General features: G+C 35.7%; 1 protein-coding gene across 9 annotated transcripts in view; it reads right to left on the bottom strand.

Annotated features, from left to right (window-relative positions):
• The window catches only part of KDM4C (lysine demethylase 4C), a 296,942-nt gene that overhangs the window by 207,426 nt on the left and 69,154 nt on the right, over nucleotides 1–20,362 (bottom strand). For 8 of the 9 annotated variants that reach the window (XM_035567672.1, XM_035567676.2, XM_035567671.1 and 5 more), the window contains one exon: nucleotides 15,757–15,894. In XM_035567672.1, the coding sequence (XP_035423565.1) occupies nucleotides 15,757–15,894 (138 nt within the window). Of the gene's footprint in view, nucleotides 1–14,772; nucleotides 15,603–15,756; nucleotides 15,895–20,362 lie in introns of those variants that run through there. The other variant, XM_035567677.2, reaches the window with a different exon arrangement.

The following is a 20,362-nucleotide window of genomic DNA, read 5'->3' as shown; positions in this document are numbered from 1 at the left end:
CCTTTCAATACTTAAAGTGCACTCACAAGAAGGATGGAGGGAGACTTTATACGAAGCTGAGTAATGATACGATGAGGGGTAATGTTTTTAGATTTAGATTAGATCTGAGGAAGAAGTTCTTCACTCAGAGGGTGGTGAGGCACTGGCACAGGCTGCCCAGAGAAGCTGTGGATGCCCCATCCGTGGAAGTGTTCAAGACCAAGCTGGATGGGGCTTTGGGCAGTCTGGTCTGGTGGGAGATGTCCCTGCCCATGGCAGGGGGTTAGAACTGGGTGATCCAGGGGTGGGTCCCTTCCAACCTAAGCCATTCCATGGTTCTATGATTCTAAAAACAAGTAAGACAGTGCATCAACAATAGTCCAATCTTTCTGACTGAATTCAGGTAAACTAAGTGTTAAATTCAAGTCTGAAACAGAGTGTTTGAGGCTACCACTTCGGAGGGTTTCCCTCTGGCACAAATATTTGCAGAGATCTGTGTGAACTCAACTAGTTCAATATGTTCAGCTTTCCAGTCTATTCTTAAGGTACAGGGCACTTGCCAAGCAATTAGCTCTACAGCTTTTTGCTCAGTTTCTCTGCCCTTTCAACTTTTCCAGTGACCTTTGCTTTACATGACTTCTCCTTCACATACACAGATGCAGAGAAAATGAATCACATGCTTATCACTGCACGCTTACAAATAAATGCATGTCTTGGCTCACAATAATCTTAAAATTTTCTTACTGCTAATAATACTAACAACAAGAAAAAGAATCGAGTAATAACAATAAGCTTAACAGAGCATTCATGTTCTGAGTTAATACAATACAGCATGTTGTTCATTTCGGATTTTTTTTTAGCTTTTGCAGTATTATGAGCTGGTAGCTTTTCCAGAAAATTATTAGGATGTCACACAAGTTTGAAAGTTCACTTCCATGGCCCACAGACACCAGATGATAGGGAGAAGCCACACAACAAATTATAAGATGGAGAAGAAAACAATAATATTAATGCTGCACTTAAATAATCATTCAAGCAGCTTCAGAAGGTAACGTTGGCACACATTCAGGTAGTGAGAGCAAATGACACACAGCATTTTTAAGACTTACATGAACACAGATTAGCTCAAAAAAAAAATCAACTTCTGTGTCCTTGTAAGAAATGTTATATTTAGCATACCTCCACAAAAAAAAAAAAAAAAAAAAGAAAGAAATTATGGCCTGATTTTGGCTTAATAAATGTATATAAATGTTCATTTAATTAACATAAATTTTCTTCACAGCCATTTTGTGAATAGCTCCAGAAGGTAAAACAAGATTATTGAATCTTAATTAAAAATAAAACTCCAAATGAATTGCAGCAGCATAATCAATACAAATTACATTATTTAAATCAAGCACAATTTAATTAAAGGCGTTCACATTGAATTTATTCTCTTTGGATTCAGAGCTTTCCAATTCAAACCATTTTGTAACAATTTTATACGCAGCACAGCAGTTGATAAAATTTCACATTGTTCTAAATTAGCCATTACATGCTAGACACATCACCTTTATGAAACTAAATACAGATTCTGTTGCATGTTGGAGTTTAGTAATTAAAACAGAAAAAGAAAAAACCACGTCAGTCTCCATGCTGATCCTGTCACTATATTATTACTGTCCATTTGATGATTATGGTGACACATGAAGCAACAGTTCTACTAAAATTATCACCTCTCTCCTCTTGCAAGACAGGTACTTGGTCATTACATGGCACAAGAGATGTCTCATAGAAAACATTCATCTGCCAACCAAAAAAATATCTAGCATTTCCTGTAAATGTTGCAAAGCCAAAAACTACAGGATACCCACTGGCAGTCATGATTAAGATTAAAATCCTGTCTGAAATGAAATAAACTATTGCTTACTTTTTAGAGATGTTGAATTATACTAGCTGTCAATAGGACCTGGAAGTGCTCAACACCTTCCAAAGCCAAAAGAAAAAGTATGTTTGATTAGCTGTAGAAGCTTGTCAGAATATATTTATGTCAAAGTGGCTTAAAAAAAATCATTCTTGCTCTACAAAGTTAGCACTAAATTTATCCAGATAAAAAATGTTTCAAGAACAGATTTTTCTGATATTTATTTCCATATTTTACCTTGCACCAAGACAAGAAAAATCAAGAGTGCGCTATTTTGAAAGTTTTCATCTACAAAAACCCTCTGAATAAAGTTTGATTGTACTACAAATAAATTCAAGACCTTGTAGTTTTGAATACCACATTCAATAACCACAATGTGTACAAGTCAGCTCTTTTAAGAAGTCTGCCAGATTACATCTGCAAGATAAAGCAACTAATAAACAACAAAAAGTTTGTCAACAGCACAAAAGGAAAGATGTGAATGCCTTTCTGAATTACTGCAGGCAACTTTCTGCCAAAGCCACAAAAGGATCATGGAAGATTTCATTCTCTTCCAGGCAAAAGACCTAATGAGCTACATATTCAAATATTCATAATACAAAAGACTACAGTACATTTTTGAAGTAAGTTACTCAGTAGGTGCCCAGATGGACATGGAAGCATCTTCCCCACAGACAAGGATTTATGTTACGCACAAGACCTGCATGAACTTCTTTAATCAGAGAAAAAAATGTGAAAATTTAAGAAAGGTCTAAAAATACAATCTTAATACTCTATGGGATACTGTGCTAAGATGGTAAGCAAAGATAAAGAAGGCCTACATATTTCCATTAATAAACAGAAAATGCTCCAGATATTCTAATAAATACCAACATTTTAAAAAATGCCTGAAATGCATGGTTGGGGTGTTTCTGATACATTGGTGAGAGTGAGAAACAAACATTAAGGTGATTTGATTTAAATATATATATATATATATATGCATATGCTAGGCAATGTGTTACCTGATCAGAAGTTTGGACATCTGTCCCCCTCCTGTGACACGTTGCATACTGCTATATTTCACTGGCCAAAGATATCTAGCACATAGTAGTAGAGATCATAAAACATTTCTTAGATTCCTCCTCTTGATGATCAGGCCATCGGAAAGTGACAAATAGCCTTCCATCTTTTTATTCTTACACAGTTTTTGTTAGAGGTGAGAGCACAGGCAAAAATTTGGCAAAGCAAACCATCTGCCTGTTCTGCTAACACTGCAAACACTATAAACAAAGAAGCTTTGCTGAAAGCCTCTAAGTTACATATTGTAAAGCACCTCTTTATTCAGATTTACTGATAAACGCCGACTGACTACTTCAAAAGCAAGAAAAATAAATACACAATAATCTAAATACAGTAATTGCCAAAAAGAATCCAGTGCCCTAGATGTTCTCTTTAACAAGATGTTTTGAATGTTTAGAATTTAGAGATTGTGAACAGAAACTGCTTTCAAAACACTATCAAGGCTTCTCCTTTTAATAGTCATCTATGACTATTTTACATATGTGTATGAATCATTGTTACATTAACATAACACATTTCATTTTTATTCAACAGATGATAGAGAACAGCTTGATAACAATTATGAATAAGCCAATGTTTAATGATTTTTAAAAGAAAGAATTAAATTAGAATGCTCTTGAACCAATTTATAACCTTCACGTAATGACAAGTAAGCCACATGCAATTTCTAACAGCTATCGAAAAGAGCATGCATTATGGAAAGAATAGCCCTGTAAGAATACCTGTGCTCAGATACCCTAGCTCACAGCTAGAAGTATCAAGCTTGCAGGATTGTATAGGCTACAGTCAAACTGGCTTGTCCAGAATTACCTGCTTTGCCCAGAACTTGTAAAATGTCAAGAACACTTTGTACGAGTAACTGTAAAAGAACACTCCTCTAGCTTCCTGAGACTGGAGATTACCATAGAAATGGCATTTTTCAATTTCAGACGGAAGAACATGAAAAAGAGCAACAACTCTAGAAAAATTCAGAGCAGCACAAATCTTAAATAGACATATAAAGGAGATTAAATAGACTGAATCTGTCCATTACAACTTCTGTGTGATTGCATCAATGCTCTTGAAAGAAAACAGGGTTATGGTACACCAAATAGAAAATAACTTCCAGAAAGTCAACAAATTGGTAATTAAAAAAATAAAGAATTTGATCTATTTCCAGTCACAGACGCCTACAGATTGCACACATTTTCTGAGCCCATACACACTTCACAGTTTTGGGGCTGTCCCCCTGCAGCCCATGAGTCCCACATGGAGCAGATCTCCACGCTGCAGCCCGTGGAGGAGCCCCCGGTGGAGCAGGTGGATGTGGCCTGGAGGAGGCTGCGGCCCATGGAGAGCCCCCGCAGGAGCAGGCCCCGGGCCGGAGCTGCAGCCATGGAGAGGAGCCCACGCAGGAGCAGGGGGCCTGGGGGGAGCTGCCGCCCAACATGTGGGGGACCCATTCTGGAGCAGTTTGCTCCTGGGCGATGGACCCCGTGACACAGAGCTGTGTGGGAGCAGTTCTTGAAGAGCTGCTGCCTGTGGGCAGCCCCCACAGGCTTAGTTCGGGAAGGACAGAATCCTTTCTTCAGTGAGGGAAGAAAGTGGAGATGAAGGACCAGCAGAGACAAAGCATTAGGGACTGACCACAGCCCACATTCGCCATTCCTCTGTGCTACTCGGAGGGAGGATGGAGAAGAGGATGGATAGAGGGAAGGAGTTTTTAGTTTGTTTTTATTCTCACTACTCCAGTCTATTAGTAATTGGCAATAAATTATATTAATCTCCCTCTGCTGAGTCTGTTTTGCTCATGATGGTAATTGGTGAGTGATCTCCTTGTCTTTATCTTAAGCTATGAGCTTTTTTCACCTTATTTTTCTCCCTCTGTTCTGTTGAGGAGGGGGAATGAGACATCCGTGTGGTGGAGCTTAGCTACCTACAGGTGTTAAACCACAACATCATGACAAAAGTATTTCAGTAATTCCACCACCTTAAACCACCTTACTCTGTAATCACAGACATAATAAGTAGCCATATGATGTGCAGACAGAGTCAGGTATCTGTGTTTCTTTGACAGTCTTTCTTGAAGATTTTATTGTAATGGCTGGAGTTTGCTGTAGTGAAGTAAACAGTATTCTCATGCTGGTAGAGGAAAGAAATATGTACAAATATAGTAACACCAAGAGCTACTACCCCTTATTCTTTTGTCCACCTTGTCTAACTGGAAACACTCCTCCTCATAAAGCTAGCAAACTCTAGCACATTATTTCTTTGTCCTTTTCTTATTATCTCTTTGCAATCATATTGTCATGCTAGAGGGAATTAAGAGATGAAGCAAGAATAGAAGTAAAACTTGCTTTAATTAAACGTGCTAAGACAGCACTCCTTCCAGCTTCTAAATACATGGATTTTTTTCAGGACAACTTTGACAAAACAGGAAGCTAAGCTACATCTAATTAGACACCTCACCTACACACAAAAAAAAAGGAACGTAACTATGAAAACCTTTTCTCTTTTCTAAGGTTTCCACTTTCAGGGTTCAAATACACATTTTAGATTTTATTTAAATAAAATTATCTGTAAAGACTTATTGACTAAACGTGTTAGGTCTAGACTCTTTGAGGTCCCAGTGTTCACTGAACATCAATAATATCAGTTATGACAATTGTTTTTGTTATATCGTAATTTTAATGCCACCATTAAAACTCCTTTAAAAAATTCCTTAGTTCAAATGTTTCACTCATACATACATCTACAGTACATAGAAACCATCAAGGTAACTGATTTACAATAAAGTATCAAAATTATTTTGACTTTCAAACACGTTTGCCAAGGGTTTACCTTACAGTCCATTTCAAAGATGTTCAAGAGACATACAAATTGCCACCTATCTGGATTTTTTTCCTCATATCTTATGTAATCTTAGATTTCAAGATAGATTATTTATGTCCTGATTAACAAATTAACTGCTGATACACTCACTAAGACATGTATATCAACATCCACCAACATAAAAAAGGAAAAATGATGCACAGAAGGAGATTTTGTGGGTTTTCTTGACTGTAACATTCCCCTTTTTGAAGAAATTTTTGAAGTCTTTCTCTAATCCATCCTAATACATTACAAATTGCTCCCACAGTGCTCATTATAATGCATCAAAGTATTCAGACTTCTGTCATTCTTATACACTAACTTCTCTTAATAGTTTGAAAAAAACTACAAACACACAGCATTTACTGTTCTGTACTAAGATATACAGAAGAAGTAACTGAACTAACTCAGGTGGAATAGTCTGGAAAATCCAGAAATAAGCACAATGACACCAATTTTTTGGTTTATTTTTCATTCCAATGTTTGCCGAATATTTCAAATTAGAGCAGTCCCTTGACTGCTTCCTAGACACAAATACCATTCTAGCTCTCTGAAACAATCCTCGTTTTATTCATGTGGACACATATTTGCAAAACAAACTTCAGGTGAAGAATTCTCCCTCGGAATCCTAAGCATATGAGATGTTGAATTGCAAAGGTAAGATCAAATGATTTTTTGTTAAAATCTATGCATGCAGTGCTCATTGACCAGAGGAGATTAATGAATATATGAGACTATATTAAATACAGAGAACAAACTTAAAATACTCTTCACTGAAGTTATTTGGTGACAGTATTGGTTATAAACCAGCAAGGAGTTATAAACAAGGAAGGAGTAACTTACCCAAAATGCATGCAAGGTCTTGTATTGAATCATACAGAAGAAGTGAACTTAATATAAAAATACTAATACATCTTTTTCTTTAATGTTAATATTGTAACCAAGTTAGGAGGTGACTATTTATACATCCTGTGAGAAATATGACATGTTCAAGGTGATTGATTCTAGTTTTTCTCCCATCAGCTTTAAAGTTGTAAAGGCTTCGGGCAGAAAGACAAACCTTAGAAACTGAACACAACCACGCAAGCACTGAGGTCTTAATTCAACATTTGTCTGTAGAACATTTCAGAAAATTATTTCAAGACATTTTAATAGCCTTCTTTCTGTAAAGTATAGTAGCATGTTCTACTGTGGATTTTATCTAAAAGAGAACCAGTACAAGTTATACAATTCATTTATGATCCTACTGTAGACTTGTAAACCTTAAGACTTTTTTTTTTTTTTTTTTTTAACTTGCTGCATATAAACAAGTTGTAGTCACTCCAGGAGCCAGCACAGTGTGGACACTGAACCTGCAGCTGAGAGGTCTTATGTTCAGCTCCTGTTTCACGTATCTGCTAGGCTATATAAGCTCATTTGTACTAAACATATACACTCTATTTGCTCTGCTACAGCAAATTACCTCAAGATTGGGGTATATCACTCATTCTTCTTCAATCATACAAGTCACTGCTGAGACTTAATCAAGGATTGTGAGTTCTGTGCTTACATTTACAGTGTTTTCTTTCAAATGTTGGAAATGAAGAAAACAAGACTGTTGCAAATCTCCAATACTGCTAATCAACCTTTCTTCATTTTTACATGAACTTCCATTGACACTTGTAAGAAGAAATAAAATTGCAAGTACATGGTTCACAATACATTTGGTGTGAACCTTCTCACACAGCATCTAATCTAACCTGTGATATCCTCTACCTCAAGTCTCAAAACCTTTCATTATCCTTTGTATCACAGACAATTCGTATCATGCCTTTGACTTCTCTGAACTGTTAAATGTCACTGTAGAGTGGGACTAATATCAACTGCAGGAGGATTCATCTCCTGTCTGCCGTCACAGTAGAAGGTAAATAGGTTAACTGAGGGAAAGCGATCTTCATACAACGCTTTTTCTCTACATACAGAAACATGAGAAAAAAAAAAGACATCCAAGCTGCCAGGATAGTGGTAGGATATAAAATAAATGGTACAAGAATGCAGCTAATTTTTAGCACAACTTCTGCTTAGACAAAAGGTATAAATAAGAGAATACACTGACAGATGGCTCACTTCAATTGCCTGTGCATGCACTGCCACTTGAACCACTTTCTGGCATCTGTGACACCTTCCTGAGCTCTAAGTACCACACAGAGCTCATGGAATACCAGTGCTCTTCCAGCTTGACAGAGAAAGTAAAATATCTTATTTATCTCAAATGGTCTTAGACACCTGTATTTCAGCAACTGACTCAAGCCCAGAGAGCCTATTTTGTGAGCCTCTAGTTCTTAGCTGAAATTCTGCCTTCTGGAAAAACCTGAAATGAAAGTGATCTCTCTTTACAGGTTGACATTAATCTATGGAAAAGAAAGTACCTAGTGACAATGGTTTTTCTCAGTAAATCAAAGATAATTATAATCTGCATTCTGTTGAAAAGTAAGGAAAGACAAACTGCATTGATTTATTCAAAGCTTCATATAAATGATATACTGAAAGGCAAGTTTATTGCAAATTATTGACTTTTTTCAGGAAAAAAAATCATTTTGTTCATTGGTGAGAGCTGCTATAAAACAAAAACTTCTAAACAACTTGGGGGGTGGAATCCACTAAGAATGCCAGATTGGTACATACATTACTTTGAAAAATGGAACTTCTACAATATCACAGAAAAAAACAAACAAAAATTAGATCTCATCATTCCTACTCACTCAGCTGCCAACATACATTCTAACATTTAAAATTATATTTTAAGAAATTCTTCTCTCCTTATTTCTTATTCAAAATTGCATTAAAAATCTGGTATTTCCCTTAACATTTCAGGGATTTTGACAGCACCATTGATTTAATTTCAATTTAGTAAATTAGAACAACTTGCATAAGAGTCCTGTACCAAAAACATGCATGCATACATAACCTTAGTCACACATGCTGTAGCAACAGACAAAAATTTGGCCACATACAGATGGTAAAGATTCAGCAGAAATGTACAGTGAACTTCCAAACCACACAAGACACTACTTAAATGATAATGCTTCTTGCACATAGTGTAGCACTGTAGTCATGAAAAGTCTCAGAATATGAATTCGCTATTACTTGCTCTACCAAAATGGGAAGATTCAGAAAGCTACAGAACATTATTCTCCGATAAGCTCATGGGTGAAAATATTATTATTATTATACAGAAATGTGAGTTGATGGCATCTGCACCTTCAAAGACAACAACTGTAAATAATTCAGATTGTACCAGGTAGACAAATAAAGATACTTCACAGCATGCACTCTGTATCATTTGGATATATACAAAGTTAAAAAGCTGAATTGTACAGACACTCACGCTATAGAAGTCTTTTAAAACTACCTTTAGTAACGTAATATTTCTACAACTGTTACAGTTCTAAACTCAACATGTCACAGTACTAGAAAACTGGAAGTGAGCAAGCTATTGCCCATAGTCCCCATCACAGTAATAGATCTCAGGCCACAACAACCAGGTTTTAGAGTGGGGCATTTTTATAGGTGATGTCCTCAGGAAATATCAAGTTTGTGAAAGTAAAAATCAAACTGGGGAAGTAGAAGAGGGCCGTAACATGGGCAAAAATAGTAGATAAACGTCAAGATTAAAAATAAAAAATAAAAAAAACTAAAATAAAGAAAAAATAGAAAAAACATTCCCTGACAACCATAAAGCTGAAAGTATGCTCATGACACTATGATTACAAAGTTAAAAAAACAACTACAGAATGCACAGGAAGTGGCATGCTAACATCATGAGCAGAAATGGGAAGTATGTAAGCATGTCTGGCTCCTGAATCCTTGCAATATTTCATTAGCAGCCAAGTGAATATAAGGAGGCTAATTATGATTTCTGGTAAGTAAAAGCATTTAACTTTTACATCTTGAATGATGTTGATACCATTGCAAATGAATGTATCAAGATGTATGCTAAAAAAGTTAACCTTGACATGAGAACATAATTCAAACTAGTAAAACGAACTGATGAAATAATCATTCATGAGCTCACATGTAGCTACTTCTGACATTCAGTACTAACACATGGTTGCAGGGGTAGCAAGATTCTTTTTAAGCCTAAACCTTTACATCATTCATCTCCATTCCCTTCCCCCCCTTCCCCCCCAAAAAAGGGGTGGGGGGGTGGATTTAGTGGATTTTTTTTTAAGAGATAACTGTACAGTTTCATTGAACAGAAGTAACTAAACATCCTTCTTTAACAAAGTTTTATCTCAATAAATTCTGAGAGGTGGAAAACTGCTATTGTGTGGTCAGTAAGTATAATTTCTTCTCTGATATGATTAATCAAGTCATGCATATTGTTTCTCGATACACATTTCATAACAAATATATTGTTTGGATAAAATAAACCGGGCACGGCTATCCTCAAGAAAATGACTTTTACCCAAATAAATCAGGATAGTAAATAACTTTTCTTCCCTTTAAAACAGTCATAACTGCTTGAGGCTGTTGCAGCACAAAAACAAAATATCTTCACAAATGTCTCCAAACAGTCAAGCTGAAAATCTAAGCCAAAGTTTCATTTAACAGCCTGTCAATTTTTTGATGTGAAGCTAATGAATGCAGTGGCAAACAAATCCATCAAACCTAACATCAAAACAACTGCACTTCATCCCACCAAAGGGAAAAATACAACCTGCAGGCCAGCACTTTGATCTAACCTATCCACAGAAAACACGTTGCTAAGCAGCTACCACCAAAGAATATGCATGAGTAATTACCAACATAATTTTATGAAAGAGAGCAATAATACTTAAGTAACCTCAGTTTCAAGTAGAAAAGGTCGGCAGACTTCTCTCTTCAGGTTCTACACATCAGCTAAAGAATAAAAAGCTTTCCAGTACAGAACCCTTCAACATCTGAAAACAAATCACGTTCTGAAATGAGCTACAGTACAAAGGAATCATTATAATGACTACTAAAATCACCTAGTGTGACTCTATCCCTGATAGATGGCAGTAAAATTTACATACATTTACAGTGAAGGAGCGTCCTCAAGTGGTGCCAGAAAACACACACAGCGAGCAGTAGAGCAGTATTTGGAAATGCCAGTGCTTCCTCTGAAAGCTTTTGAAAGTATGGATGGGTATTGATTTGGGCAAGGGATGACAGGGACTTGTGAGACACTGAGAAAAGAGGATTCGGAAAAGCAGCAGATGGAGGAATGTGGGGCTTTCAGTACAAGATGAAGAGGGAAGGAAAGAAACTAAAACAATCGCCAGCAAATAAAGAACTAGAGAGCCCTCATCTGATCACCCTACTGCTGGACATTTTCTACACAGAACCTCCATCTCAACCCAGTTCTGTGAACATCCTTCAGCCAGCAAGGTTAGGTGGGACCGTGCAGTCCTGACACTCTGTGCAAGGTCAGACAAAGTGCCTTGTGAAAATATCCCCTATAATTAGGGAATACTTGCCTACATCTAGGTTCTTCAAACAATATTGATAAAGAGCAGCAAAAAAAAAAAAAAGGAAAAAAATTGAACATGAAAGCACAGTATTTTATTGAAAATTTAAATCCATTTCTGATTCTCAGTATCAAATTAAGTGTATAAAATTCATTGACCCTATCCACTGGAGCTACAATTTGGACAGGTGAAAATCATGACTGAAAACCCAATTTTGGCACCTGTAAATGAGAGGTCTTGCACAGAAGGCCTTGTATGAGGGCAACATTGACATTCATTAAAAAAATCACAACAGACAAAAATAGAACATCAATAAACATAGATGGTCTACAAACGTTTTGAGAGGGTGGGGTAGGGGGCTCCCCTCATGCAACTAGAATTTTAAATTTCTGCTCAAGGAATACAAAATTTTTCTCAGACTAGAGAAGTATCTTTTATCCAGTCTCTTCAGAATGATATTTAATTCATTGGAAATAAAAGAATTATGTGCAAATATTTATATTCAGTGACTGGAACACCTGAACATTACCCCTTCTTCAACACGTAAGGTACTCTGCACAAATCAAAGTGTAAGTATATACTTACAAAACACACAAGCTAATTACTATTGGCCCAATGGCTTTAGCAAGAGTAATAATATACACTGGAGCAAGGAAATTTAAAATGCACTTCATGAAACTACACACTTCCAATGTTGTTCCATTAGGAAAAAGAAAAAAAGCCTGAAGAAATATCCCACCTGCCCCATTCTACCATTTAAATTTTTCAAAAATAAATAGCATTCACCAACCTGTAATTATAGGATGACGATTATTAAGAATATTTAAACCTTTGAATGCTTCTCTTACCCTCATACAACATAACAAGCACAGCTAAAGTACTTGTTAGCTGAGCACTACCTACCCTTTGAGTCTTTAAGTCCCACCATTACCATACATCAATCAGCACTTCGACATCCCTCCACACCCCACACATTTGCCAAGCATGATTGGTTTGTTCCTTTCAGCAGTCACCTCCTATTTCTCTTCCTGCACGTTCTTGCCAGTAGGAAAAGTCTGAGATTGAACTATACTGTTTCTCCCCTTGGCGTTCTGGGACTTTTAGTACAGCTCACCTGTTCCTCCAATTCCCCTTGTTTTTTGTTCTTTTAATCTACTTTTTTACTTCTACTTAAATCTATCTAGATCATGTTTTGTATGACCTGTGTCGTTCCTGCCCATCACCCTCTACCTCTCACCACATCTGTGCAGATGTTCCCACTTGACTCACAAAAATGAGAACACAGCTTGAAGCAGCAGCCAAGTCACGGCAAACAGCACACTGGAGATGCCAGCTGGTATTACTTTTCATAAGCTGCCCCTGAGTGGAAGTCTTATACAAACCGTAAAAAAAAATAGCCGGAAGTATGTTCCTGCTCCCAGAGTTGACGGGTAGGCAGGCTACACATATGGAAACAAAGATCACAAGTTCAGTATTTTTAATGATAGAAAATCATTTTGGGAATTTTTATCTATAGTGTGTGCTTAACCAAAGTTTACAGTGCTTTGGGCCTAAATGATCTCTGATTCAATTAACATTTGCAATTGATTTCACAGAATCTTTAATATCATTTCATTTTATGCACGAAAGCAATATTATCACGTAGCCTAAATATTTACTGCAACTTTAATGGAAATCTTTGCCTGTTTTTTTTTTTTTTCCCCAAATTAATGTAGAACGAATATTGACTGTATTTCAGGACTTTTTCTAAGACAGAAACCCAGCTGTAAGTAATTAGAAGCTATTTTGTGAAAATGAATGTGTTGCTGTAGCAAGACAAATAATTAGTCATCAACATGCAATATTCTCTAAGGAGAATACAGCAAAAACTGACCTAGGTATTGCTGCATTTTGCTGACACAGACAATTTCTGAAGTACAATACCATGGAACTAAGACATCCAAACCATATTTTTTCCAATTACAATTCTTGTACATCCAAAATATAGAAGAAATAGATAACAAACACAACATCAGCACTCTGAAGAATGACGGAGATGTAAAGCTGTTTTTTTGTTGTTTGTGTTTTGTTTTTTATGAAATTATCAGAGCATCAAATAAAACTTACTGAAATATAAGTATCCTTTCGGCAGACAGACTTTGTACCTTTTTAATTAGTATTTTCATGAACTTTCCTGAAGTTGTTATAAAAATGATCATAGTCATCCTCATGTTTTTCTAGAGAAACACCATAATCAAGAAACAGAATACCCCACTTGCAATAACTCTAACTTGTGTATGCTTCTGAAATGCCACACAACAATTCAAGAATAGATAGCCATTTACAATGCTTTCCCTCTGTTCAATTTGTTTACCCTATTTGTACAGCACAAACAATATACCCAAGTATTATGAAGAACTACTTCACTCCCTTTCTGTTAGTCCATCTCTTCTTATACAATTCCAGTAAAAAATACAGAAAGTCCTATTCACACTTCCTAGCATCTTCTTTTACATTTAAAAAAAATATAAGGTTTAATTCTTGTGTGCTTGTTGTAATAAATATAAAAAAAACATTAAGCACTTTGCATTAAACACCATTTGCCAAAGAAACTGGACTTCACATTTGACAATGGTTTTAAAGATTTCTGTACAGAGGGAGACTCACTGAGTCGTTGATTCAGCTGCCCCTTTGAAACTTTCAAACATTTAACTGCAAACACCACAGAGTTACTTCCATTTCTTATATTACATGCGCACACATACAATACTGTGCATATGTATAAAGACCACAGGGCACAGAAGTAAGTCAATGTCCTAAGAGGAAGGTTTTATCTGTGTGCTAGAGTTTTCATTAAATAAAATTGTGCTTACAATGTATACGCCAAGACTACTCAGCTAAAAATTCAGGATTTCAGAAGTAATTTTGGAGTGGTGTGAAGAAATAAAACTTCATTAGCTTTAACAAATATCTTTTAACTCTGTTGAATTTGATCCTGACTTTGAGTATAGGGTATGACACAAAAAGTGAGAGGCCATGCTGGAGGCATAAAAGGTCTGTACTGGTGCTGCTGCACACAGAAAAGTAGAAAGTTCTTTTCAAAACATAAGAAATACGAAGCCTGTACACTGAAGAGGATGAAGCTGCAGGTGTCAGTAGCTTTCCTGCACCCAAAGTTAAAATTTACCATTCCTGACATTCAGGTGTGTCAATTTTAGAGCTGCAGCACATTCATACCTTTTAAAATACAAGACAGTTTACCCAGCACAATATGGGCTATGTATCCCTGCCCATATTCCTCTCAACATTATTTCACTGTAGTTATCTTGAAATTTTGAACTATCAAATATATATATATTTTTTTTTCTTTAATAGACTTCACAGTCAATGCCTTAACCATCAGCTATTAAAAACACAAGTTTCCCATTTAAGGTTAAGACCAAGCTGAGCACACTAGATACATACTGCCATTTTCAGTATTTTCACTACCATTAGTACATACCTACATACGACATAGAAAAAAAGATATTTGCAAACCTTTTCCTTTTTGAAGCATATTCAACGTCATTAACAATAATAATTAATAGGGACAAGGATCATAAAATTCTGCTTTTTGAGAACTTTCTCATGATGGTCTTCCAAACCAAACGGTTTAGTGAGAGCTAACTGTCATTACTTAATTGATAAACCTCATTTTGCAGTGAACTGTCTTAGCAGCTTATTAGCTAATTTTATTAGCTGTTATATTAGGCAAATCATGTTATTTTGGTTTTGTCAATAACGTCCATGTCAATGAAGAAAATGCTTCTGCATTACGCGTTCTGGGAAGCATGCTGACAAAAGGTTACCTAAGCCATAATTCTGAGAAAAATCATACAACACTGATAAACAGTAACAAGCACTCACGGAACAAATTGTGCACTTTCATGTTGTCGTATATTTACTCACATGCTACATATGAAAAGAAGATTAAAAGATGTATGCTACGTACCAAAATTTTTCTGAAGTATATTCAGTAAAGCACACCTGATTTTAAAACCTGCAAATATCTATTCTGTGTTCACAGGTACTTTATCATCTTATAGTATAGCATATATTCACATTAAAGAAGATAAAAGTTGAATTTGTTTCTTTAAACTTTATTTTCAGTTTAATCATTTATGTTTCTTTTCCAGGTATCAGAATTCTGACTTCAAATTAAGTGTCTTCACAAGCAGTGCAGCTTAGAGTAGAATTCAGTCATATACCCTCCATTTGTGTAGCTTCAGCTAAGAACTCCATAAATGGGACTGGTTTTTGAAGAGCAATATATAAAGTAAGCTTCAATCAAAACTCATTACTGAGAGGAATATATGTTGCTGGCAAGAAAAAAAAGAGCAACTAAAACTAAAACTTCAGTGGTAGTATAAGTTACTAGCTGAAAGTTCTCCCTTTCTGACTGGCTTTCACAAATTCCCACCAGAAATAAACAACGAAAAGACTTATACATCAGTTTTCTGCAATATGACTTACCAACTTTGCTGCCTTTCCGTAATCAATCCATCGGACAGTGGCAAAGTTTGTTGACTCCGCACAGTTAAAGCCATGGTTGAATCCTGCATGGTATCCATATGGGAAGGTGATTATAAATTCCCCTGCCTCCTGTGTAACCTATAGCATTAAAAAAAATTTGCAGTGTCAGTTCTGCTCCTGAAGCAACGAAAATTATACTTGCATTTGCAATTATCCAAAAAAAGCTTTTTCCCCCTGCACACAATTGTGATTTAACACATACAGAAATAAAATATTTGAGACTTTTTTTTTTTTTTTTACTGTAATTTGGACGGCTTCTCAGCATAGCTACATGTATTTACAAATTCAGAAAGTACTTTCAAGAAAGCAAGTCTTGGAAGAGGTATTTGCTGGGAATAAGACCTGGCAGGATAGGGAGCTGAAAAAGACACTGGAAAGAATGTACCAATTTTCTTGACCAAGAGGAAGCAAAGACATGGTGGTCCAAAATACCCAAAGTTTCCATCCCAAAATACTAATACACATTAATTGTTGAAGAAATTATTCTGTTCACCACCCTGAAATTGTTTCACTAAAATTGCACCAGAACTATTTTACTGTTCTTGAGGAGAGACCTTATGCTCATCTTTCTCTCCCATACTCACCTGAGGGACTGACGGGGCTTTTAAGTTGTATTGATGATTGAGTATAAAATATGAGAAACTAAGCTAGTAAGCCTTGGCAGTTAGAGAAAATGTTTTATACCAATGGAACACATCAGAAGTAAAACAGTGAAACACGATACATTTGGGTCCTCAAGGCAGTATCTTGAAACCAGTTCAGACAGGAAATGAGGACTAAGAATTACCAATTGCATTGCACCAATTATTCAGCATTACATCTACTAACACCAAAGGGGATTCTTGCATTGGATATACCATCTAGTATGTTCCAGTTTTAAAGTGGCATTTTAATCGCTTAAGCATTACTTTAAATTTGATTTTAATGTGCCCCTGTCCTTCTACTCATTCTCTTTAGGCGTAATAGACATAGTAATTCTGGTACTGTTCATGGCCATAATTCTAAATGCCTAAAGAACAGGGGACTTCGAAGAAGATTCTCAAAGAGGAAAAACTTGACTATAATTAAGCTCTGGCACTAATTTAGAAAATATGCAAGGGTAGTTCTATATGGAAACTCTGTTCTTTCCAAGTACAACCAAGAGCAATCAAAAGTATGCTGAGACCACTGGCTCAACACAAAGTTACAGGAACAATAAAAATAAAATTAAAAAAAGCTAAAAACACCATGACTCTATTTTGTACAGCATAAAAGAAACCAAATTCCTAGCAGTTTGCAAGATCAGACATCAGATATAAGAGGATTCCGGAAAAAATTAGAAAAACATGGAGTAAGGTAAGCAAAAATCGGTCATGATATTCTCTTTCAAGAAGGAAAAAAAGAAACATTCATCTTCGTACACTCTCATGGACTGATGCTCTCCTCTGGAGACAAAGAAAAAGACAGCACTTCTGGTCACTCACTAATGCTCTTTCTGGGAGATTAAAGCTATACCTCTGTAAAGTCAGACACAAAGACTGTATCGAGGACAGGCTAGCCAGAGACCAGAAATGGCACGCTGTCTTCTCAACTATCTGCTACAAGTTAATCAATAAACTAGAAGATTCAGAACAGTCAAATGAGATTCCCCATACCCTGATGTGTCTTTTTACATGACAAACACTTCAGAAGACAGGCTCACTAAAAAGCAAACATCCACTTAAACTCAGCAGATAATCTGAGCAATGACAGATGACTGTTCAACAGGACACATTTACTGATTACAGGAAAATATGAGACTTCCTAGAGATGAAATAGATTTTCATTGTGTGACAGTGCTTTGTATAAGCAATACAGCAACTAAGGAATTGGAAAGGCAAATAAAGACACTTTTTTTTTTAAAGGGAAACACACTTACGGTTTTAAGTAGCAAAAAGTGAAATACTTTAAACAATTACCAAAACTAAAATCACAATTTGAAATATTTTTCCTATTAAGAATCTGCTTTTAGAAGCCTCCTTTAGAACCCTCAAAGTTTTCATCTGATAGTTTTACAAATCCTTTCTGTGCTTTTCATGTTTAATGCAAGAATAAATACACAGGGTTAATGCTTCTCCTATTGATGCAAGTTTCTGATGGTATTATGGGAGGCTGCAAAGAGGAAAAACAAGAAAAATATGCTTAGCAAAAAATCTAAGGCATTTAAAAAATAGCATTTTACTTTTTGCATTTGCAGTTCGCAAGGTTAATATTTTTGTGGGTTCATATGCAGTGTATACATGCAAACACAGATACAGGTGCATATATTATAACTGCTACTGTAGTACTCCAACAATCGCTGTGGGAATGTTTAAGAAAGATTATTCTCAATGCTAGCAATTCCAAAATTTATCTCAATACACCCTCCCACTGCTGACAGTTTAGCAGGTGTTCTATTGCAACAAGCAGCAGTTCAGCTGCCACCTGGTAGGCGTAGGCTGTCTTATCAGCGTTCAGCACATTTCCACTTCTATCACTTTGAGCCATGAGAGATCACAGCCTGGTTTTCTCTATTCACTTTCTCACTGAATCCCATTAATTACAATTACACTTGGGTACAGTCTGCTTTCTCCAAACACTAGGTGACAGAAACAAACTTAAATTTTTAACTATTTCTAGCACTTTCATTAAAAAAAAAGAATACAGGTTAAATCAATACTCTGAAATAAGAACATCAACTCCTTCACCCACCTCAAATGTGTGGTACTGAAAACAAATACGTTAGCATTCAGCAAGATGCTACTTCAAACACAAACTACTGAAAATCATACTGTTCAGAGTAATGTTCAGTAAATCCAAAACTATAAATTCAGTTATAAAACCTTTCATTTTGGAAGGTTTCATCTGACACTTCATGACAAAGCACAAGCCTATGAAGGGAATCAGTAGTTACCTATCTATTACCAAAACTGAACTCAGCAACTACATTTCCATATGATAATAAATCATTCAGAACACAAACTACTCTTTCTATTAGTAATTTATTCAAAAAGAAGCCTGTTTTCCAAGGCAGGCAGTATCATTCTAAATGCCTACATTTCTTCAATTTTATACATAGGTTGATTTAAGCATGAAAAGTGAAGTAATCTTCCAAACGGCATACAGCAAATCAATGGCTCCATCCTACATATATTCTCTGTCGTAAGACTAATGCTGAATTTCTCACAAGATTCTTTTAATCAAGTAACCTTTTTAAATTTGTATTTACTGTTTTACCAAAAACATTACCTGTCAGTGCCAGTTACTGCTGTTTTACTAGTAACAGTGCTACTGATAATTAACGTTGTTGTAGACAATGGTATAAATGTTTGAGTACATTTTATATTGTTGACAAGTATCTGTAGTAGAATACATTTAAGGACATAATCTCTAATTATATTTACTTCTTGAGCAATGGATTCACTTCAGATGGTATTATTTAGGCTACAAATTACAGGATATCATAATGTTATCCTATAGCTCTGAGATTACCTGTTTCTGTATTCATTCACTTAAAATACTTCCTGCTGTATTTTGTGGGTTATAGTATTTTATGCTTCTATATAATATATATATAATATATAAACATTCACTTAAGTATTTTTGTGGGCTACTTTTCCTACTGTCACATAAACAACTGAAAGCGATGGAAAGCGCTGCATAATCCTATATACTACACAGGGGAACATAAGAAGCTAAGTTTGTATACAAAGGTCCACATGATACCCATAAACAAATACACACTAAAACAGAAGCAACAGAAACAACAAGAATAAAAAAGGGGTGTGGTGAGGACAGTTTACAGGACTACTTTGCAGCAGGAAAAGAGTGAGAATCATAACTGATTAGTGATCAAAAGGCTTTTATGATCTCGGAATAAGACAAACAGATGTTCAAGCTGGGGAATTTCCAAATCAAGAGGTAGTCTTCTAAGCAGGCTTGCAAAACCATTGAATTTAGGTATTCAGAATTTAAAAAACATTCACGATATAAAATACATATACTCAAGGAAAAAGCAATGCAGTAGAAATGCTTTTACTAGCTGGCACCTACCGGAAGTTCAAAGTTCAAGCGAAAATGTTCTAAGTGAAAAAATTGGGAAGAAAATCTTGTAGGGAAGGATAACCAACAGAAAACTTCAGACATTTTTGAAAGCAGCTAAGTTCTAAATTCGTCTCCGATGAATCCCAAAATTTCTTTTTCCCTACTTCCTATATATATAGATTTGTTCATAAGTATCCAGTCTGCTACTACCCAACAGTCCAAAATAATCATTCTCTATTTTGGTAATACTACAGCTTTTTATATTATATTTTAAATTATGTAACAGTTCTTTCAGTTTTACTCCCCCCTGTATACTCTGAGGCTTTTTATATCATAATACAATTCTATTAAATTACATCAGTAGAGCAATAGAGACATTAACAAATGAAGCATTTATTTTAAGATATTAGGTATGTAATTTTTATTAGTACAGCTAGTTAAGCAGGGTTTCAGACAACTGAAAATCACATGCAAGCTTTCATGGAAGTAAAATAGAAAGAAAAAA

The sequence above is a fragment of the Cygnus atratus genome, chromosome Z (genome assembly GCF_013377495.2).
Source record: "Cygnus atratus isolate AKBS03 ecotype Queensland, Australia chromosome Z, CAtr_DNAZoo_HiC_assembly, whole genome shotgun sequence".
Classification (NCBI taxonomy): domain Eukaryota; kingdom Metazoa; phylum Chordata; class Aves; order Anseriformes; family Anatidae; genus Cygnus; species Cygnus atratus.
Note: the sequence above shows the minus strand (reverse complement) of the source record. Positions and strands in the feature narration are given on the sequence as shown.